General features: G+C 36.4%; 1 protein-coding gene across 1 annotated transcript; it reads left to right on the top strand.

The window, feature by feature from the left end:
- The first annotated feature begins 19453 nt into the window (after positions 1–19453).
- MC4R (melanocortin 4 receptor) lies at positions 19454–20452 on the top strand. The gene has a single exon (XM_068563284.1). The coding sequence runs from the start codon at positions 19454–19456 to the stop codon at positions 20450–20452; it is 999 nt and encodes a 332-aa protein (XP_068419385.1).
- Positions 20453–23868: the final 3416 nt, after the last annotated feature.

The raw sequence follows: 23868 nt of genomic DNA, 5'->3' as shown, positions 1-23868 counted from the left end.
CATGCTCTCAACCTGTGACACCATGAGTGTTGTGGAACAAAAATTCATATGTTGAAGCCCTCACCACCAATGCGACTATATTTGGAAACAGGCGTTTCAGGAAGTAATCGAGGTTAGATGAAGTCATAAGAGTGGAGTCCTAATCTGATAGGATTGGTGGCCTTATAAGAAGAGGAACAGAGAAAGCTCTCTCCCTCTCCATGCACCTGCACCAAGAAAAGGCCATGTGAGGATGCAGCAAAAAGGTGGCCATCTGCAAGCCCGGAAGAGCGCTCTCACCAGAACCCGACTATGTTTGACATCCTGGTGCTGGACTTCCAGTCTCCAGAACTGTGAGAAAATAAATTTCTGTTGTTGAAGCCACCCAGTCTATTTTGTTATGGCAGCCTGAGCTAACTAAGATACATGAGTTAAGAAAATATTCACCAATCTCTAAGTGCTTTAATTAGTACTTCAGATGGGGGGTGGGGGGAATGCAAATCTTAGGAAAATGATATAAACACCAAAATATAAGATATAAAATATAAGGCTATAAAGGAAAATAACACTAAATGCCCTTTCCAGTGCAAGAAAATAAATGGAAAACTGGTAAAAATAAATGTGCTCAAAGCAAAGTAGAATGAATAAACTTGGATTATATTATAGGACAGTAAAGTACCACGTATTTTTTTCAAATTATCTTTTTTTTAGGTTAGAAAAAGAGTATAAAAATTGCCTGCACAGTGTTATCATAACACACTTCCTCAGAGCCTATGCTTTGGGCTGTTAATCCAAATGGGAAAAAATAAATTGGGTCCATACCAAGTGGGGTCTTATTCAAGTCAACTTCTCTATTTACCTCAAATTGGATTGTTTTAATGGTGGCCTACAAAGGGGAAAGTGAAGTAGAAGAAGCTAGGCTTCCAGTATTTAAATGCCAAGTCATATTAGCATATTCTGACATTGTTGGTTCAAATAAGTTGACAAATAAAGAGCTAATTAAGCTGGATTTTATTGAAGCAACTCTTTCCCTTGTTCTAGTTAAATAATTCTTGAAATATCAACATTATCAGGAGATTTTATTCAATTTTCTTAGTTTCATTCGGGTCTAAAATTGCAGAGCCCTAAATGTACAATGGTTGGTCCCTCAAAAATATATTTACTCTTAAACTTGTACATGAAGAATTATAGTCTGCACAAACCTGGTAGGAAAATCCAATAGCCATCTTTGTTACCCAAAAAGAAGAATAATGCCATTCCTATGCTCATATGGCAACACTGCTCTGTTTGAGCATTTAAGAATCCAGTTTGTAATAATTCATTTTTAAATGTCTGCCTCCCTCGAACTTCAAAAAAGGAGATCAGTTATGTTCTTATCTTTGTTGACCCTCATGTCAGCGTAAGACATCAAATAGACATAAAAAAGTGTTGGAAGAGTGACTAAATAAAAAAAAAAAAAGGAGTAATGATCTAAAATGTTCTTAAGAGATTGAAATAATGGGCAAAGTTTAATATGGTGAACTTGAATAGTAGTAAATATGAGCCCTCAAAACAAAATTTTAAAATGCTGTATACAGAAAATATGGATGGGCAGAAGTACATATTATGATTTTATCTCTATATGAAGAAACATAGTTATGTTGTTGCCAAAAGTGCTAATGAATCTTTAATGTATATTCACAGAATGATAATGTATATTCATAGAATCACTATTGTGAAGTAGTGCCGTATCAGAGTGTCTAAGATAATTAAGGGGTTTTAATCCGTCTCAGAATGCATCTCAGGAAGGCTAAAGACCTCAGGAGATTTTTCCTGGGAGGGGAAAAAAGGCTAACAGTGAATATAACTGTTTTCTATATTTGAAGGACAATTATATAGCAATGGGATTATATTTATTCTACACAGAATAAGAAGTAGAACTAGAACCAATGGTTAGAAACTGCATGAAGATTTTGGCTTGATATAAAAAAGTATTTTCCAATAGCCAAAGCTGTCTTTAAAAAATGTTTCATAACTTGGAGCTCGCTGTTCATTGGCTATCAAGGTGACTATGGAAGAACATAAAATCACCAAGGACACTGAATGAAAGTTTAATTCAATTTTTAAAAATTTTCTACAAAATAAATTCCCAAGAGGGGTATGCGGTGATGAATTACTACGTGCCTGTTAATATGACTTGCACTGAATTATTTTTGTATTCTGTGTCAAGGGGAAATTTTCAAATAAAGGTAAAATCATGACTTTCACACAAATATAAAACATATATTAAAGATTTTGTCAACTCATTATTAATGAGGGAATCGAACAGATGTTAAAACCAGTTCAAAGGGGAATCCAAAGAACAGACACATGTATAGATCAGGAGTAACTTAAGTGAATTTATAAATGGACTCAAAACCGGCTTCCTCCAGGAGGGGAAGGAAATATATTAAAACTCCATCTGACAGAATTAATTTACATGTTTATAAATGAGAAATATTTGCATTACTATCATTTATCTGCAACTTACAGAGTTCTACTATAGCATAAAGTCAACACAAGTTTCAGATCCCCCGTGGAATTCGATTCAGATAATCCAGAGGGCTGTGCTCTAAATAATGCAGTTTTCTACCAGAGATGCCAAATATTATTTTTGCTTATGCAAAATTTCCTTGCTCTTGTAAGTCCTAAAACTTATGTCACACAGTCAGAAGTGAGGAAACATTAAGATAATTTATTCCTTTATACACCTGTTGCACTGCCACATGAAACAACTTCTTAATTAACACCCTTTGTTAGTATTTGATGATGGCAAACTTTTAAGAATATGGTATTTTCTTAAAAAAGAAACTCATGCTCTAAAAAATAAAGTCTTAAAAAAAAGAAATTTGTGAACTTAACTTGAATATCTGAATTATATTTCCTTACAATTTCAAATATTTTCAGAGTTAATAATGAAAAGCTTGATACGTACTGGGAAACTTTCTTCCCTCTGACTTTTTGTCTAAAAGAGTATTCTCTTAATATTTTTATTTTCTCTGATTATAAACATTTCATCTGATAGTTCTAAATGAATATAGCAATTTACCATTTTTAAAAATCAATTTTTCAGGCAAAAGACAAAATAGAATATTTAATTTATTTAAAATGTGACTATAAATAATAAGACTAATTTTTATACAGCTGAAATGTGGTTTATCTTCTTTCATTAACTCATCAATTCATAAGTATAATCATGGAGAAACAATTACTGAGATTATAAAGAAAAAAAATTGAAACCAAAGCTTTGAGTCACAAGCATTCAAGTTACCTACATTTTTGGGATTCAGTATATGATTGAGAAACTACCTATTTCATTTTCCCATTGTAGACAAATGGAAAAGTACATTGGCTTAAGTGTGGAAAGAACCAGTCTAGAGACTGAATACCACACAAAGCATCACACAAATGCTAAGGTCTGGTTCAGAAATGCTTTCTGATTTGTCACAGCTTTAAGACAGACCTTCTGAAGATAGGTGAGAGGAAACCCCATGTTCCTTAAAGGTACTGAACTTATTTTAAGAAAAGCAACCACTTGTAGTGTGCTTTGTGATTAAAAATGGGCTGTCACATTGTATAGTCAGGCCATTCAAGATGGCTGTTTGCTTGCTCTCTGTACATCCCCTGCTCGCCTAGTCCTTGCTTCACCTACACCTGCTCCTGGACTGACCTTCCCTCTTAATCCTAGAGCCTAATCAGTAAATGCCTACATACTTGCTCCTGGCCCCAGCTAGTGGCTGTTCTAATCTTCAGATCAGAATGGCTCCCCCTACATAGTTTATCAAAAGGAAGACCTCTGCCCCTCAAAGGTACTTAGCCTGAGGGGTTAAGAGGGACTACCTCTCTGCTGGTTTCCCTGGTAACCAATGAGCCAGTCGGAGGTCAATTCACCCTACAAATGGTAGTCTCCTTATTCACCTGGCACCAAAGACTGCTGCTGCCTTGTCCTGCCTGCCTTCTGCCATCCACAGTGGGGTGTTGCTCTAGGACCCTTTTGCTTCAGACGTGTAAAATCTCCCATTTATTAAACCATTGATGTCTCTATCTGACTCCGGGCTCATTCTTCAGTCTCGAGGCTGGGCAAGTACAGGGCTTGCATGCCTGCAGGGTGCAGCCCCAATACACATACATTATATTTGAGCCTCACAATAACCACATAAGTAGCTTTAGTCTTCTCAATTTGCAGATGGGGAAACTAAGGCTCAGATAAATTGTTCTTTGTCCAAAGTCATAGAATTTTTAATGATGGAGCCATGAATACCATAATTCCTGAAGCCATTTTTGTCACGGTCTAGTGGGGATGCACTGCTCAAAACAAGTTTGTTAACAACAATAAAAAGAGAATCATTTGGGGAGACCCTTAAAATGACCTTAACTAATGAAATCCAAAGAGTTATATGAGTTGGTCAGGAAATTTAACAGGGAACAAATAATACTGGTGATTCAAGCCCAAATACAATAATTAGATGCTTTCTAAAAAGCGATGATAAAAATAAGCTATGTGTTTTTAACTATGGCATTATATTAAGTAGTTGGCAATTCCAGTGCATTTTTATGAGCAAACATTTTAATTGGCTAATTCATTTATATTTATAGTGCATATTGGGGGTAAGGTCATTTATATTTTAGTCCCTCTCCACAAAATAAATCAAAAGGCAGGAAAAGAATGGTTGAGTTTTTTCAGCTACGTATTTTCATTTCTCTTGTAAACCGGTGCTTTTCATCAGATAGTTAAGCAAGTAAAATTCCTAACTGTCTCTGTGGTGGTTATAAAATAGATTTACTTTCAATTTGCAATAAATTCTTAGACTGTGCTTTCCCAGCTAAATTATTTTTGCCCTCCTCATAACACAGTGGGAATATGAATTCCTTTGTGCAATGAAGATCTATGAGATTCTTAGGATAAATGTTATTAGGCTATAATTTTATTGACTTATAACTAGTATCTGGAAAACAATCCCCAGAAAACATCCTCTATTTCATTTTTCCAACCAAAGGACAGCCTGGTATGCTGACCAAAATAAGATAAAAGCATACTCTGATCAGTTAGAGAAACTTTTCCTTAAAATCTTCTTGGTAATTAAAAAGCACATCTTTCAAAAATAATGGAGATGCTCCTTTTTCAATGATTTCACAATCCCTCATTTCTGATCTTCATTCCAATTCATCCTCTGTCAATAAATACCTGAAGAATTACAAGATCATGGATGAGTAGATTGACCTACTTATTTAAATCATATTGCATATCTGGAACATGATCAAGAATTTAAACCTCAAACTACTTAAACCTCTTACTCTGATCAAGAGAATATTATGTTTCTACTGATAGAATAGCTGTTCCAGATTTGATACAAATCCACAAACTCTGATACATTTTTTTAATATGTCAAATGATGCCTCATAAAGGAAATTCAATAACAAAAGAAATGCCTAAGAATCTGAGTGGAACATTTCCTGTTTCTCTGGAGCTTGAACCAAATGCTGGGGACAGAAAAGAGTCAAGTATTCCACTTTCTAAAGAAAGCTTCAAACAAGTGGGAGCTACCCACCCCTCCAGATCTTACTAAAAGGCCAACGGCTTCCCGTTATCCAAACAGCATATGAACAGAAAACCAGCGATGAAGAAGAGAAATAGAACAGAAAGCTATATGAACAGAAAACCAGTGATGAAGAAGAGAAATAGAATCCCTGGAATGAGAAAAGAAAAAAATCCAAAAACTGGGGGAGCTCCCAGTTAGGCAAAGTAATGAGCTGTAAATGACTATGGACTTACCTATCAGAAAGTTACCCAACAAAGGGGAGGACGGTCCACATCAAAAGGTTGGCCTGATCTGCCCACCGAGTAATGCAGTGTCAGAGGGCTGATCAATAGCGTGATGGATGCTTATAGCCTACTCAGTCACTGCTGGCCTGAGCTTCAAACATCCTTCCTGCTCAGAAACAGATGGGACCAGGATACCAGAAGCCAGTGTCAGTATAGGTCTTGGCCAAATGAGGATTAAAAGAGGGCTGTTTCTGCCCCAGTAACATAGTGTGACAACTGAATAAGTGCATAAGGGAATTTAAAGCCAAGACTAGACAGATCAAAAGGTAGAGAACCCTGAGAAGGAAAGGTAACCATTGAATAGGACTCAATTCTTCAATGAAAATGACTAGTGAATCCCTAGTTTGTTTTCATTTATACACGACTTCTCAGTTTTATCAACAATGAGGGGACATGAGGACTCATGATAAAAAATTGAAATTGAGTTATACAGATGTAGACACATGCACAAATATCTGAGCTTCTGCTTAAAATTCACACATTTCATTAGCATTTTATATTAAATATACAAATGATTTATACACATAACAAAAAAAGCAAAAAACAAAAAATCAGAAATGTTTGCTCTGTGACAATAGCAGTAGATTTGCAGCAGATATTTCAAAGCTGTCACCAGTAACAAAATACATATTTCAAGGAGATACAATTTTAACAAAACTGGAGTTCAGATTTTTAAGTTCTGCCAAATACCTCACACCTTACCATTGTACAATAGCTAAATCAAGGTATCCTTCTTAATCTTCAGTATTATTTTACATTGACTCAAAACTAACCTCACTATAGTTTATACATCCAGGAAACAATAAGCAATTTAGAAGTTTCCATCAGGCCAGGGATAGCTGTTCCTTATTGGAACCAAACATTGATTTGCTTATAAATTCTCACAAAACCTTTCCATATTGATTTACACGCCTTTGGAATTTAATATTAAAAGAAGCAGTGATTTCTGAGTAGCACTAATTCACTTAGCCTCTATGTACTACCCGCTAGAATATTATTTCTGTTTTGGTCTTTACTACATCCCCAGCACCTGGAATAGCCCCTGGTTTACTAAACATACATTGAATTAACAAGTAAATATTTGACTGTTAACAGATAGTCCAGTGCCTAATACAGGGCAGGTACTGTTATAAACTGATTTGTGAATCCCCCCAAATTCACATTTTGAAGTCCTAACTCCAGTACCTCTGACTGTGGCTGTATTTGAAGATAGAACCTTTAAAGAGGTAATTAAGTTAAAATGAGGTCATTAGAGTGGGCCCTAATTCAATATGACTGATGTCCTATAAAGAAGAGGAAATTTGGATACAGACACATACAGAGGAAAAAACACGTAAAGAGTTGATGATTATCTACAAGTCAAGGAGAGAGGCCTCAGAAGAAACCAATCCTGCTGACACCTTGAATTTGGACTTCTAGCCTCCAGAACTGTGAGAAAATAAATGTCTGCTGTTTGTGGTTCCCAGTCTATGATACTTTGTTATGGCAGCCCTAGCAAACTAATTCAAACTAATTAATTAATACAAGGTACTTAATGAATTTTTTGACTGACAGAATGAATAAATAAATAACTGCATAGAATTTTAGGAAAAAATGTAGTTTTTAATAAATGTTAAATTTCATCATGCAGCAATAATCAAGCTATGATCATGAAACATGGTATGGTCCCCCTAATGGCTAACTAAAATGGCTTCACGCCTTCCGTGGTTTTAAAATAACAGCTGTGGAACTGTACCAAACCCTATAGTCCTGATAGAATCTATGAATGATCATATAAATAGAATGTTACCTTGCTCGTTTTAGTTGCTTGATTCAGTGCCAGTGGCTATCAGATCCCAGATAGAGGCAAAGGCTATCACATGGAGAATAATACGTCAAACTAGGATTGCAAGGGTACTAGACTACTTAGACTCCGGAGAAGCAATCAAATATGCTGTGATCAAGTTTATTTTTCACAGGAAATACAGTCCTTCCAACTATACATAAATAAAAAATTTTATGGGGTGTTGGAGGAATGAAAGTCTTGGGATATCTATGCATGTTTGTTGTTGTTGTTAAAAAATCCTTCAGCGATTTTATATCCAGTGAGTGTGCAGACATTAAAATATTAAAGACTATATAAATGTTCAATATATCCTTTATTTTGAAAGAGGCAAAACTTGTTTAACATTATAATCTGATGTACAGAAGCTTCCCCAAGAAAAAAGCTATGAATAACCACAAAACCCAGTTACAGAGTAATATGTTTCTAAAGTTCTAAACTTTAAAGGTAAACGAGAGTCATATATCCTAGAGCAATAGAATTCACATTGAATGGCATTGTTTACTGGAGAAGTGTGAGGAGTAATTGAAGCCAAAGGATATTATTTAATTGCCAGAGACCTAAAATCTGTTATTAAACTTGTTAGAGGGTCTTGAGTCTAGTGTTAGAATCGTCTTGTTTAGACTATATCCCACTGATGGAACTAGACAGAAAAACTATAAATAGAGTGATGCACTTGCTTTGGAAGATTGTGGTTTTACCACATTTGAAAAGAACAATTAAATTTGAGGCACTAATCTAAAAAAAAAAAAAAAGTTAAGGCGTCTTTTGTACAATACCAGAGGGGTTGTTAGGAAACCAAAGGAGAGTAAGGCAAACAATGAAAAAAAACAGTGTATTTTTCCCTCCTATAAGAGTTTAGAAAACAAAGTTTTCTATTGACTGAAGAGACCAAATGCCCAACACTTATTACAATATCTTATATAATGTTAAAATCTAAAAAAACTCATTGAAATTCTTTTGTATAAGAACTCCATACACAATTGACTATCATTGATTTGTTCAGAAGTAACTGCTTAGTTTTTTCTCAATTCATTAGCTAATAATCTATCAACATGCAAAATGATGGTGCATATAATGAAAAACTCAAGGCATCAAGATGGTGAATGCAATACATACATAATACTAAATAGATATGGTGGACTAATAGGCATCTAAGAATGACAACATTGGTAAAAAAAGAAAAACAATCATTTGAGGTCATTCTTGAGTTTTCAATCTGGGGTGCAACTTTAAAGTCTAATTCAAATAATACAGATGATGCAACAGACTCTAGGCATATTGTTGTGTTTTGCATCTCAGGAAATTTACAGCATAAATCACCATGATATTGGCCTGCTGTACACTGACCTGGGAAACTTCTTCGTTGTCCTAATGTCTCCAATATAAGTTGCAACAATTTGTTGTTTTTTTTCACCTGTACCAGGCACCATCCATGACGCATCACCTACAACCATCCTTTTACATGAGGCTATCCAGGCCACCACATTTATGTGCATGGAAACCTACCTTGTATCACTTTGCCCCTCTGCCCATCACAGCTAACTGGACCTGGAGAAGGCACCTGACATACGATGAGCTACCCCATGTGCTGGTTTGTGGCCTATGACGTGCTGTGGCATCCAAACCCTCTCAGGGATCTGACCTGAAGCATGGAGAGACCTTGACAGTTACCAGTGGGCACTGAACATGCCAAGTTTCCATCAGGTAGTGTTAGGTTCCTGTGGGGTCCAAGGCAGGCTGAAGTGAGGTTATATAGAAGGTAGAGGTGCAGGATTAGAAGTCTGGATAGAAAAAAAAAAAAAATAGCTGAAAAAGGGGAACACAGAGATAGAAACTATGCAGGATTTGGAACAGACTGAAGAGGTAACAGTTGGTCTCTAAAACAGCAGTTCAATTCGTGATACAGCCTCACTATTAAAGCCCCTTACTTGAGGTAACTTGGGTAAAATTTTTTCCTCCTTGCTACCCAACAGCCTGCCTGAAGAACAATGTGGGTGGCAGTAACCAGCTAACCGTCGGTCTTTGGTTACCTCACACACAGGACCACAGGAATGGTCACTTCTGACACACCACACCTTGCTACAAAACCAAATTCTGTCACTGTTTTTTTCCCTTTCATCCAAGCAAAACTCTAGTTGAAGGGGTGTACGAGCAATACTACCTCCTGAATCTAGTAAGGGGTACACAGTCAGACATATACTGAGCTTAAATGGGAGAAGGCACTTCATATATCCTTAAAGTTACTTCTGAAGTTTTAATGAAGTAAAGACTTCTGGCCACAAGCAAAAGCAACTTGAATAAAAATTATTCATGAAAGAATTTTCAAGATGTGTTTGTTAGGTGTTGCAGGACATTTTAGGGAGTCTAAAATCTCTCATATACATGAAATGACAAAACTCAGCATTTACAGGCTTTGACTTTATAAAACATTCCATGGGCATTTATAGACATTTTCTTATAACATCACAGTGAGATAATATTTCTGCTTCTCTTCTTTAATAATATTAGATAAACTAAGGTAAACCGAACTTAGTTATTTTGCAAACTCTTATTTTGCAAGTCATTGGAAAAGCTGAGATCCTGATTGTAATATTGTACAAAACTATCAATCAATGATATCTATATCACCAGATGTAATCAAAAGCAGGGAAATAGCACAGACACCTTCAGAGGCATGCTATATGAGAAAATCCAAAGTTATAGAATCAGAAATGGAGGAATGCTAAGTTTTATGACAGATTTGTTTATCATAATTTTATTTAAGTAGAGGTTCAACTGTAATACCCAAACAGATTGTTGATTAACTAACAGAAAAGTTGGGGCAGGAAGTGACAGAAGCGTCTTTCAATTTAAAAGCAATTAAAATTCAGAATCAATTCAGAAGCAAATGAAATCTAATTCAAAGATTAAATTTATAAGAAAATTTCTGAGACTATATGCACTACACATGGAAAACTATAACTAAATAAATATTAGATTTTTAGAATATTTATTAGTGAAGGCTTAATGAAGCAAGGCATTCTCTATCTCCCCACCAAGGCAAGAAAGGTGTTAAATACCCTCCTATTCTTCTCCCACACCCAGATTTTTAAAAATCCATTAAAAAGCAAAAACTAAGTTTTCTCAAAAGACTCATTGGGATGAAGACCACATCAAGTTCATTGCAAAGGAGAATTTATCTATAGAGTTTGTAACCCAGTTCTCCATTGATAAAAAAGCAAACGAGTCCATTTGGGTGTAGAACTGTGACCTACGTGTTTCTGGGCCTGAAGTGACTAAAATCGTGCCACTCTGAACCATTGCTGTGCTGAAAATAGGAGTTCAATGATACATGAGGTATCACTGAGTGTTTGCACACAAAGGGAAATTGTTTTCAGTGCCTACACAAATAAGAAATCAAATTTCATAACCAAAGTGTCTTTAAAAACTGCTCCCATTGAACACAGTGTGAAAAAAAAAGTGGTTTCTGACTAGTATGCAATTCCCAGAAAGACTACAGAGCCATAAAAACCTTAGGTTAAAAAAAATATAAAATAGATATACCTAATGCTTATATAGCATTTACTCTGTGCAAGGCACTAGCCAAAATGCTTTATATATATTAATTCATTTAACACTTATGGTAAGCTTTGAAGTTATTACTATTACTGTAACTTTAGGGAGAGGAAATTGACACATCCACTTAAAAATGTTTACCCATACACTCAAATATAAAGTTATTATAACAGACCTAATTAGCAGCATGTTATTTTATTTTTAAGTGTTATTAGGATTACTGAGAATTTAGTGATCTGATAAGAACTGTTTATATTTTTATGTCATATTTTGATCAGTAAAGATACTGTGAACAAAATATATTCCGAAAAGGGTGACACTGACTTCAGTATAAAAGAACCCATTCTGATTTCACTTGACAGCTCTGCTGGATTTGTACCTGCTGCCCTTTTATCTCCTTCATACTCTTTATTCTTTGATAGTCCAATGACTCTCTCCTGCTTCTCTTTCTACCCCTTTTGACCACTTCTCAGACTCCGTGGCAGCTGTGAAAATATGCCAGTAGACCTCCAACTACAGGGAGCTTAACTGACCATGAGCCCCTGCTACTGCTCTCTGAAATTCATTGTCACGCTTGCTCCACCATCACACTTCCCACAGGTGCCCCCAGCCGATCACCGTGCGCAGCAGGGCTTAACTTCACTGCAGGTCTAGGACACTTCCATTCTGCCTTCTTCCCTCTCTCCTCACTCAAGGTCAGGCTCGAATACTTGACAGTTTTTTCAGCTTCTCCTCACGCCCCATTTTTTTCTTTCTCACAGTGTTTTCATCAGTAAAATCATACACACTTCATCCTATCTTGGTATCTTCTTTCCAGAAGACTTAGACTAACACAGTCTCCTTTGCCTATTCTTTTTCTTACATGTGCCTCCCAAATACATGTGTTCCTCCTGATTCTGTTCATAATTCCCTTTTTTCTTCCATCCGAGTAGAAGCCTACAGCTTTCAGTACAGCCTATATCTACTACAACCAAAATATATGTCTTTATACCAGATTGTTCCTTTGTATTCTATACTCATCTTTGCTAAATAGATATGTCCATTTAGAATGTCTCAAAAACACTTCAATTTCAAAATTTTAAAAACTAAATGCATCTTGTCTCTTAAAAGGATTCCTTAATCAGGTATAACAATTATAGTTCAGTGTGGAAAATAGACATACTCTCAGTATATCAAGTAGAAAGGGACTTAATACAGGAAATAGGTGCTTACAAAAATTTTGGAACAGCTGTGGACCTTCAACTATTTTATTTATTCCACTTTTACACCACTTGAGTGCAGTCCACAGATCAGGACACGCTGCTGGTCCTGCTAACCCTGATTCACGGAGACGGTGACCTGACACCTGAAGGTGGAATCACCTGGTGCCAGAGTTGACATCTGGCAGATCCTCAGCCAGCCGCTTGGGCTACAGGAAGGTGACTTCAGCCTCACTTATGCTTTCCAAATCTCTTGAGAAAATATCTAATTGGGAAAAACTAGTTCACATACAGAATGCAGACTGCAAGGAAAACTGGGCAATGTAAATTTTAGCTTTCTGAACTCCAAACTGAAGGAGATTCAAATGGAGACTGACAGAACCAATCCATGTGTCTACCAGGTATATGGCACCAACAACCGCCAGTTCATTGGAGCCAAAAAATGGAGGGCATTCCTGTCTCTTCCTCATTCCATTCACGACTGATTAGTAAGTAGTCCCATCTGCAGCAAAACAATTACTGGCTAACCTCAGGTCTTCACAGACTCTTATTTGGGCTATTGTAATAGTATCTTAGTAATTACTCCTGACCTTTACCCGCCATAATGCCACACTGTGCTTTTCCTAAATCTCATCACATTACTGCTTCAGTACTGAAGCTCTTTACCTTGAAGGTAATTTAATGTGGCCTTCATTCAAGGTTTTTACATGTTGTTATAGAGGCCAAGGATGTAAAGTCCTAGCCCCCTGGCATGACATGCAAAGTCCTAGGTTACCTGTCCCTTGCTAACATCTCCAGACTTTTCTATACCTCTCCTTTGTGTGTTGCAGCCATGCCAAAGTATTCTCTATTCCCCAAATTAATAATATTATTTCACACAATCTGATTTTGCAGAACTGCCTTGAATTCTAGCCCTCTCAACCTCTTTCACCCAGCTATGTCTTATCTTCCTCCAATTCGCATTTTAATAAAACACTTTCGATAAACAAGTTAAGACCAGCCCAAGCAGAGATTATTTCTATTAATTACTAATTATTAATCACTAGTCACAATATGTAGGAATTATTAGTTTTCAGTTAAGTCTCCCATTTAGATTATATCTACACTAAATTTCCTCAATGGCAGAGCACGTGACTTATTTGCCTCCATACCTGGAATATAGTAGGTGCTCAGTAAAATATTGGTTGATAGAAGAATTGAAAGAAGAAAGGCAAATTAAGTAGACTGGGGAGGGATTTAAGAGAGCAAAATCATACAGAGGCTATTACTATAAGCCAAATTAAAATGAAATTTTTGCAGAAAAATTTTCTAGTATTTTGAAATAAATTCATGTTTCATAGTATCAACTTTATAAAGAATAACATTTTAATAATATTTTATTAGAAGTGAAGGTGTTTTAGGGAAAGTTATTATACTATCTTGGTGTTGTCTAATTCTGAAAGATTTGAAAACAAACAAGTGATATATTTAAATTAACGCAATAGAGAACAATACTTGTTTTCTATTAAAAATAATTATAAACACAGATTTCAACCAAAAATTGCTTGTAGTCCATATATTATTTAGAGAATGTTTAAATATCTGATAATTAAAGAGAAAAATTATTTTTATTTTGTAACAGGTAATACAATGTTCACATTAAGTACATCATTACCTAATTATTAATAACCTACAAGAATTATTGGCAAATTTTTATACATTATTATTGTTATTCATATCCCAAAAATGTTTACAGCTTGCATATATAATCGTCATTATCACCAACACATTGGTGCTGGTCGTAGACAGTTCGACATATGTGGCTTTGAAGTAACTAAAACAGCTTTGATTAATGTCTGTATCTTCTATTTCCTAAAATAACAACTTACATTTATATCAATATTGCATATGAATTGTGTATGCATGTTACTGGGATGTTCTATATAGAGACAGCAATTACTTAATCTGGAAGACATGAACATCAGCCTATAGACATAAGAGATATATTTTTGTAAATAAGGATTCTATTTCATGGTGCATATGGTAATCATTAAACACTTTAAAATAAGTAAGAGTTGCGTAGTCAGAATAATTTGTTCTACATGAATATTTCCCAAACTGTATGTTCCAAGTCATGTTACCTTCAGTTCTGCTGTAACGTGACATATGTAGTCTAAAAATCAATGTGCTACACAAAACCATGCAACCACAGTGACAACTAGGGCTTATGGGGAAAAATGGGGTTAGACACACAACACTCAGAAACTTCATCAGTGACACATTAAAAAAAAGGACAGGAACCTAACAAAAACAATAGAACAGAATTACACATGCTTAATAGTTAAAACTACACAAACCAAAAACAAAAACAAAAAAACCCAACAAAAACCCAACCCTTAACAGTACAGCAAATATGGCACTTTACCTAGAAAAAGACCTGTATGCAGTTTGCTTGAGGAAGTGAGTTTCAGGAGGGTTACAGCTTGTGAGTTAAGATGAAGTGATAGAGGAAGAAGGATCTGAAACCTCACAAGAAGTTGAAAGACCAAATTGTTGTGTGTTGTGACACATGTTGTGGGCTGAGGTGGCTGGTAAATGTTTGATGTGTGTGTGTGTTTTGTCTCTTGTGTCTTGGATCAGCTGGGTGCAGTTTTCCACATTCACCTATTGTTTATCCAGTACAAAACTATATAAAAACAAACACAAAATTTGCATTATGCTCAAAATATTCTCTAATATATCAATCAACTCTGGAACAAATTTGCATTTTCAAAACGATTGTTATAGCAGAACTGAGTGTAATAGGTACTTGAAAAATAAAAGTGGGGAAAGATAGGGTCTGTGTTCAGGAAATAAGTAGATTAAGCAATATTGAATTTTTTTCTAGTAAGAAATTTCAGAAAGTTTACCTGCTAATGTAAACTCTGCAACTTCAAGAAGGCAATGAGTTTGCAATGTTTTCCAAAATTCTTTGACCTTTATTCTGTGGTGGGAATAACATTAACATCTAAAAATAGTATTCTGTGTAGCACAGTTTGATAAATGCTTCTCTTTAGCAATGTTTCATATTTATTGTTATAAAATGTAAAACAAGGATTATGCTCAGAAGAGAAATTTATTATGATCTAACTCAATTTTGTGTGTACTCAGAAAAAAGAAATCTGCAATAAATTTTTTAAAATACCATTAATGTGTCTAGCATTGCTGGTTGTATTTCTTCTGGCTTCTACAGAACTGAACTATACCAGACAATTAAAATTCCTCCTTGGAGACGACAAAATGGTATCTTTTCAGCATGATTAACCATATAATCAAGGTTTTAGAAAATCTACACCAAATAATTGAATTTGAGATTTTAAATGTATATGGTTTTCTGGGATTTCAGTGTGATCATAATGCCTGTAAATTAAACTCTATTTTTGGTGAAAACCCAAAGGAAAGAGAGTTTTGTTTTCAAGTACTAATTTTACCTATTATATAATTATATATAATATGCCTATTAATAATTTTTACAACATAATGATGATTATGCATTCACAAATATAGGGAAAGAGCATTCCAAGCAGAGGGAATAGAGTAAACTCACGGGAAACTCTCTAGTGTGCATGCAATCTTGCGTGGAATTTTGATTGCAATAAAGTTTCCATGAAGAATAGTGGGAAGTGAGTTTGGTCGGGAGAGAAAGAGGAGTCAGACACACTGGTAGAAGGTATTTTACAAGTGATTTCATGTAGGGATTTTTGAGAAAGATGGACAAGTCAAAGATATTCTGAATTTTAAGCCTAAGAAAATGGAACAATTACGCCACCAAGAGAAGTAGAGAGCACAAAGTCAAGGCTGACTCAGGAAGAAGGTTATACAGAGTTGACTATCCGATGCTTAAACATTTCAACAGATTTCTTCCCTATTGCTTGCTTATTAGGTAATTCACTACTCATGCAAATCCAAAATGGGAGAAAGGATTTTCATGTAATTTGGGTTTGCTGCTTGTAAACAGCTCCATTAAAAAGTTTCAAAGTCAAGGTAATTTATGCTAGCTGCTGTGACAGGTAAACATTAATATTTCAGCAGCTTAACAGTAATATTTATCACTTGCTTGTATCACAGTTCAATGTAGTTGGTGGGCCAGGGTGTGGAGGGAGTTGGAGATGTGAGTTGTGTTCTGTGCAGTTATTCAGAGACCCAGGCTCCTTCATGATATGGTTCTGATATCTATAACATGAGGCTTCAAAGACATTCTGCAGCCATCCACGAGGAGACCAGAGGGAAAACGTGCAGAATCTCACAAAGGAGATAACAATGCTCTCACTTGTACTGGCATTCCGTTAGTTAGAATTTAGTCCCACCCAATTTCAGGGATGGATGGAAGACGTTCATTTAACTCAATGCTCAGGAATAATATTTAACATTGCCTCTGTCGCAAAAGGGAAGAAGATAAAGCCCTTACCTAAATAACTGAAGACTTAAAATTAACTTTGAAATAATTATTTTTTATTGTCCCTACTGTCAGTAGTCACAAATTATATAGAGCTAAAACCAAAAATAGTCATAGCAAGGAAAAACACTATAGAAAATGTCATAACCTGGAGTTTAAATTTGAAAAGTAACTTTCTCACAATCTTTCAAACTTAGCTTAAGCAAAACATTCAGAAACTCTGATATATAACTAGCCTCCGCTCATCTTGGCTTGCATAAGTAAAGTTACCAAGGTATGTGTGGGTTTAATTTAGAAAGCCTTGGATTAATGAAGTAGATAAGCTGCGTTAAAAAAAAACCAAAAGTCGGGCTTCCCTGGTGGCACAGTGGTTGAGAGTCTGCCTGCCAATGCAGGGGACACGGGTTCGAGCCCTGGTCTGGGAGGATCCCACATGCCGTGGAGCAGCTGGGCCCGTGAGCCACAATTACTGAGCCTGCGCGTCTGGAGCCTGTGCTCCGCAACGAGAGAGGCGGCGACAGTGAGAGGCCCGCGCACTGCGATGAAGAGTGGCCCCCGCTTGCCACAACTAGAGAAAGCCCTTGCGCAGAAACGAAGACCCAACACAGCCATAAAAATTAATTAATTAATAAATTTAAAAAAAAAAGTTACAACTGTTGTTTAAAAAAAACAAAAAACCAAAAATCAAAAAACTGAGTTCAGAATTCTCCACATCTTAGCCAATGCTTGTTATCTTTTATTTTTTAGATAATAGCCATCCTAACAGGTGTGAGGTGATCCTTCATTGTGGTTTTGATCTGCATTTCCCTGATGATGAGTGTGGTTGAGCACCTTTTTGTGTGGCCATTCCTATGTCTTCTTTGCAGAAATGTCTGTTCAAGCCCTTTGCCTATTTTTAAATTGGGTTATTTAGTTTTTTTGCTATTCAGTTTTTTGTTATTCCGTTACATATATTTTGTATATTAACCCCTTATCAGATAGATGGTTTGCAAATATTTTCTCCCATTTTGTAGATTGCTTTTTCACTCTGTTGATTGTCTCCTTTGCTGTTCAGAAGTTTTTTAGTTTGTTGTAATCCCACTTGTCTATTTTGGGTTTTGTTGCCTGTAATTTTGGTGTCAATTCCAAGAAATCACTGCCAAGACCACTGTTAAGGAATTGCTGCCCAATGGCTATAAAGTTTCAGTTATGCAAGATGAACAAGTTCTAGAGATCTGCTGTACAACACAATGCCTATAGTTCATAATATAGTATTGTGTACTTTAAAATATATTACGAGGGTAGATCTCACCTTAAGTGTATTACCACACAAAAAAAGGAAACACAAAAGAATACAAGGACATTTTTGGAGGTAATGAATATGCTTAGTACCTTGATTGTGATGATGGTATCATGGATATATGTAAATGTCCAAACTCATTAAAATGTATATCTTAAATATGTGCAACTTTTGTATATCAATTATACCTTAATAATTCTTTTAAAAAAACTGAGTATTGCCTAGTTATTGATCTTTTTCTTTCTGAGTTCAGAGTAAACATAGTTTACATTAATACTATATTGTTTTTAAATATCGTGAATGAAAATAAAACTTTTCCAGCTATGATAAAAGAAATTCTACGGAGAAATATCCAATATTAGTGCATAAGAAATGCACTCCTTCTTGAGGCTTGTGATAAATTGTAACTACCTACCTATTCCTTCCATACACAGCATAGTCTCCTGTATTATTACATATTCTCCCTGTGTTTCAACTATTTTAAATTGAAGCACTACTGCCTTTGTTCTTAATTCAAAGAAATTGAGAGGGTAAATAAATTCAATGTCCTGGCCAAAAAGGCAGTGTATCTATTTCAGGAACACACACACACACACACACACACACACACACACACACACACACACACTCTTCCTTTAAATAGGAATAAACCTGGGTGCCTCAAGATTACTTGTTGTGATATCAAAGAATGTCCTCTGGGAACCAAGCTGTTTCCCTTAAAAACTTGAAAAGGGAAATTCAGTCTCTCACATCCTGCTCGCTTCCCGATTCCACAGGCTTCTGCATCTGAATCAACGTTGCCTGCAGTTTGCATCTCTGGAACATCATCGGTGTCTCACAGACTCCACTGGACTTGGATTGGTCCAGAGGAAGCAGAGAAGGAGCCACTCTGAACATTTTTTTTTCCCTTCACACACCATAAAAATCAGCAGCAGCTACTAACAGTCAAAGCAAAGCTTCAGGTTGGGAACTGATACGTCCGAGAGGCAGCTGATGTGAGCATATGCACACAGATCTGTCTCCCAGTAGCACAGCAGCTACTAGGCAAATTATTTTGAAAAGACCTGAATGCATGCGACTCAAGTTAAAGTGGAAGTGAGAACAAAAAAGCAAACAGCAGACTCGACTGAATGAGCATCTTGAAGCCTAAGATTTCAAAATGATGCTGATCAGAGTCGGACCTGAAAGAGACTAAAAACTCCATTTCAAGCTTCGGAGCATGTGACGTTTATTCACAACAGGCATGCCAGTCTCAGCCTTGTAACTTTCAGACACGTAAAGACGTGGAGAAAATCGCTGACGCTACCTGACCCAGGAGGTTAAGTCAATCCAGAGGGGATTTGAATCCACTTGGTGCAGGATGAACTCTACCCATCACCATGGAATGCACACTTCTCTCCACTTCTGGAACCACAGCACCTACGGACTGCACAGCAATGCCAGTGAGTCCCTTGCAAAAGGCTACTCGGACGGAGGGTGCTACGAGCAACTTTTTGTCTCTCCTGAGGTGTTTGTGACTCTGGGTGTCATAAGCTTGTTGGAGAATATTCTGGTGATTGTGGCAATAGCCAAGAACAAGAATCTGCATTCACCCATGTACTTTTTCATCTGCAGCCTGGCTGTGGCTGATATGTTGGTGAGCGTTTCCAACGGGTCAGAAACCATTGTCATCACCCTACTAAACAGCACGGACACGGACGCACAAGGTTTCACAGTGAATATTGACAATGTCATTGACTCGGTGATCTGTAGCTCCTTGCTTGCATCAATTTGCAGCCTGCTTTCGATTGCTGTGGACAGGTATTTTACTATCTTTTATGCCCTCCAGTACCATAACATCATGACGGTTAAGCGGGTCGCGATCATCATCAGTTGTATCTGGGCAGCTTGCACGGTGTCGGGCATTCTGTTCATCATTTACTCAGATAGCAGCGCTGTTATCATCTGCCTCATCACCGTGTTCTTTACCATGCTGGCTCTCATGGCTTCTCTCTATGTCCACATGTTCCTCATGGCCAGACTTCACATTAAGAGGATCGCCGTCCTCCCAGGCACTGGCACCATCCGCCAAGGTGCCAACATGAAGGGGGCGATTACCTTGACCATATTGATTGGGGTCTTTGTTGTCTGCTGGGCCCCCTTCTTCCTCCACTTAATATTCTACATCTCTTGTCCCCAGAATCCATACTGTGTGTGCTTCATGTCTCACTTTAACTTGTATCTCATCCTGATCATGTGTAATTCCATCATTGATCCTCTAATATATGCACTCCGGAGCCAAGAACTGAGGAAAACCTTCAAAGAGATCATCTGTTGCTATCCTCTAGGTGGCCTCTGTGATTTGTCTAGCAGATACTAAACGGGGCCAGATGAGATGCTAAACACAAACATAAGAGACTTTCTCCTTCTCATACATACAACTTGAACAGTGTGTTTCGGCAGCAGCTTTTTCTTCTGTGTAAGGCATTGGTTGAGAAATTCTGTTGTATAAATTTAAGTTTATGATTTCTGATGTGAGAAAGTGCCCAGTATCTGTGTATTTTTAATGTCATGCTACTTTTTGGCTGTAAAATGTTAATCCATATTACAGGTGTAGGCACTATCGATTTATAAAAAAGAAAAAAGTCCTTATGAAGAGTTTAACAGTATTTCTTTCTTGTTATTCACAAGGATTTGACACTTTGCTTGTTTTAGTAACATGGAAATCACAGCTTTGTTAAATATATTCTAATAAATGGTTTCTTATATTACACTATACAACATTGAAGTGTAGAGATTTGATTCTAGCATTTAGGGGAGAAATATTGAAGAACAGATGCTTAATCATTAAAAAAAAAAAGCTGAAATTTCAAGTAATTTAATAAAACTTGCTCATTCTGCTTGTGCAGAAATAGAAATGAAAGCTTCTATTGGGAGAAAAACAGTTACTTTTAAAAAAGGGATATTTTTGACTCAGAAAACCATGAGTGTTTCTCAAAGACAGAGAGATTAATTTGCCCAAGCAAAGAGTCTGATATTCCAAGCAGGCAATTCAGTTTGGGAGAGAAAAACAGCAGCTATGGGGATTAGAGTGGCCTGGGAAAACTAAGTTAACATGGCAAGCTAAACTTCCTGATACCAAACCATTTCCAGCCACCACTAATAAAAACAGAGTATAAGGTCTTTCTGCCCCTTTAACCAGGGACCCAGAGTCTGCTGAAACGTCCAGAAAAGGTGATGCGCCACTGAGATCTGGCTTCTACTCCCTAAAAAACTACACAATTCATATTGAGTTCTTTCACTTTTCACATGGAGGTGACTTGTTTACTTATTGCTTATTTTTTGAACTGGAGTTGAAATGCTCACTATCAAAGATTTTAGCTTTGAAAACTAAATCTATAGCATGAGTTTTTTCAGGTAATATTTGTAAAAATCTAAAATAAGGCAACTTCCTGTGCTGGAACATTATGAATAGGGAAAAAGGCACTACTTGAACCCCAGAAGACATCATAACATAAATTAGCCTTCCACAACTATATTTTAGAGAGTAAATACTTGCTTTGCTCCAAAATAATCCCATTGATTTGGCTACTGAACAATAAAATCTGTACTTTCCAATTTGTGTGTACTTTAAGAGAGAAAATATATTAGGCTGAGGATTACCAGTAAACTATCCTTTGATTTAATTTATAGTCTCCTCAAATGCTCATGGGCAGGGATAACACGCAAAGGTACTGCTTAATTCAAATACAAGTGTTTTACATATTGATAGCAAGTCCTGAGAAACACTTTCAACATTTATGTGGAAACACTACTTTAAAGTACGTAATCAGTAAAGTTAAAGCTTACACATGAAAGGTGATACTGAAGCCTGATTCACTGCAATGCCTCTATTCTGAAGTAAAAATAAGTGTGAGGATTTAAACACAGACTAAAATAATGGAACCAAAGTTGTAGCAGGACACAGATGGTGTTTTTGTCCTTGCTATTTTTCCTGCTCGTTCTTTCACGTAGTGATTGTGAGGAATTCCAGAGATTGGAGACACAGAAGAGACCTAGTAGCATGCCCCATCTTCTGTGGTGTCTGTCCTTCAGTCCATTCTATTTCTCTGCCCAGTGTCATTTCAGATGCTGCTTGTCCATTTAGAACCAGCCCACTTCTCCCACTGAAAGGAAATCAGTCTCCTTCATCCTGACTTTCACACCTCCTCCCGGAGCAGTTTACAGGGATGGGGTGAGTGTTAGTCATGAACCTGTGTGCCCTGCCACCCTCCCCTATGCGCCCAGGGAACAATATTATGCTTCCGTTTCTTTTAAGTGCTAAGACCGTGTCTTACTCAGTTTTTCCTGTTCCCCAAATAGTCCTCTATTACGTTACTTCCTATTTCTCCAGTAAAACCAATATTCTCCCAGAAGGATACCACATTATCACTCAAAGTCCACAGTTTACATTAGAGCTCATTCCTAGGTGTTGTACATTCTGTGTGTTTTGGAAAATGTATAATGATGACACGTATTATAGTGTCATACAGAACAGTTTCACTGCCTGAAAAATCCTCTGTGCTCCACCTATTTGTCCCTCTTTCCTTAACCCCTGGCAACCACTAACTCTTTTACTGTCTCCGTAGTTTTGCCTTTTCCAGAATGTCCTATAGTTGGGATCATACAGTATGTAACCTTCTCAGATTGGCTTCTTTCACTTGGTAATATGCATTTAAGATTCCTTCATGTAGTTTTATGGCTTGGTAGCTCATTTCTTTATAGTACTGAATAATATTTCATTGTATGGATGTAACACAGTTTATTTATCCATTTGCCTACTGAAGAACATCTTGGTTGCTTCCAAATTTTGGCAATTGTAAATAAAGCTGCTATAAACATTTGTGTGTGGACATAAGTTTTTAATTTATACCGAGGGGCAGGAATTAACCTCTAAAAACTTTAGTATAAATACTGTGATGTATGTGTTTATCCTTTAATATTTTGTTAAGGGTGGTTAGTTAGCATTTATAGTATGTTGGTCAGGAGTACACAGTCCAAATGTATCTGATAAGCAGCATCAGATACCTTTAATGAAATTTTCACCAGAAAGTTCAATGAAATAAAAAATATATTTGAAATGATTTTTCATTGGTGAAATAAGTGATTTTCAAGACCTGTTGTTGACTTGAAAAGTTGTGCAACAATCGCCATAACTTGCATGAACAAGGTTTGCCTCTTGCATTTCTGTCCACTTGGCATCTGGCCTAACACTTAGACTCTAAGAGCAAAGCTGCAAATAGTCCCCACCTGCTTCAGAGAAAAGTCTTTGTTGCCCAAACTAAATATTTTGAAATTACTAAAACATTTTTAAAGAATTATTTAACAACAGGTAAATAAATATCGACTTCTGTTTTATGTTACAAGGAATACACAAAGCAGAATATTTAGTATGATACCAACTATCTAAAGAAAGTATCCCCAATCTACTTATGTACCTCCTACATATTACTTTCAATAACTCATGAGCAATCAGAGTCATTATTCTTGGGTGATAATATTAAGGAGCATGTTTACTTTCTCTACTGAGTGTGTTTCTATTATGTAAATTTGCTACAATGAACATATTGTGATATTTTATTTTTTAAAAAGCACACAGACGCATTACAACAGAAAGATGGTTGACGGAAATGTCATTGCCAAATTACCAATGATTTGTGGAGAAAGAGTAAACATACAAGAAGTTAGGTTTGAGCAAGAACAGATCTTAGCTATCATCTCATCTAACCCTCTAAGACTCAGAGACACTGTCTAATG

Source organism: Eschrichtius robustus, chromosome 14 (genome assembly GCF_028021215.1).
Source record: "Eschrichtius robustus isolate mEscRob2 chromosome 14, mEscRob2.pri, whole genome shotgun sequence".
NCBI classification, from domain to species: domain Eukaryota; kingdom Metazoa; phylum Chordata; class Mammalia; order Artiodactyla; family Eschrichtiidae; genus Eschrichtius; species Eschrichtius robustus.
The sequence above is the reverse complement of the archived record's forward strand: the minus strand, read 5'-3'. Positions and strand labels throughout refer to the sequence as shown.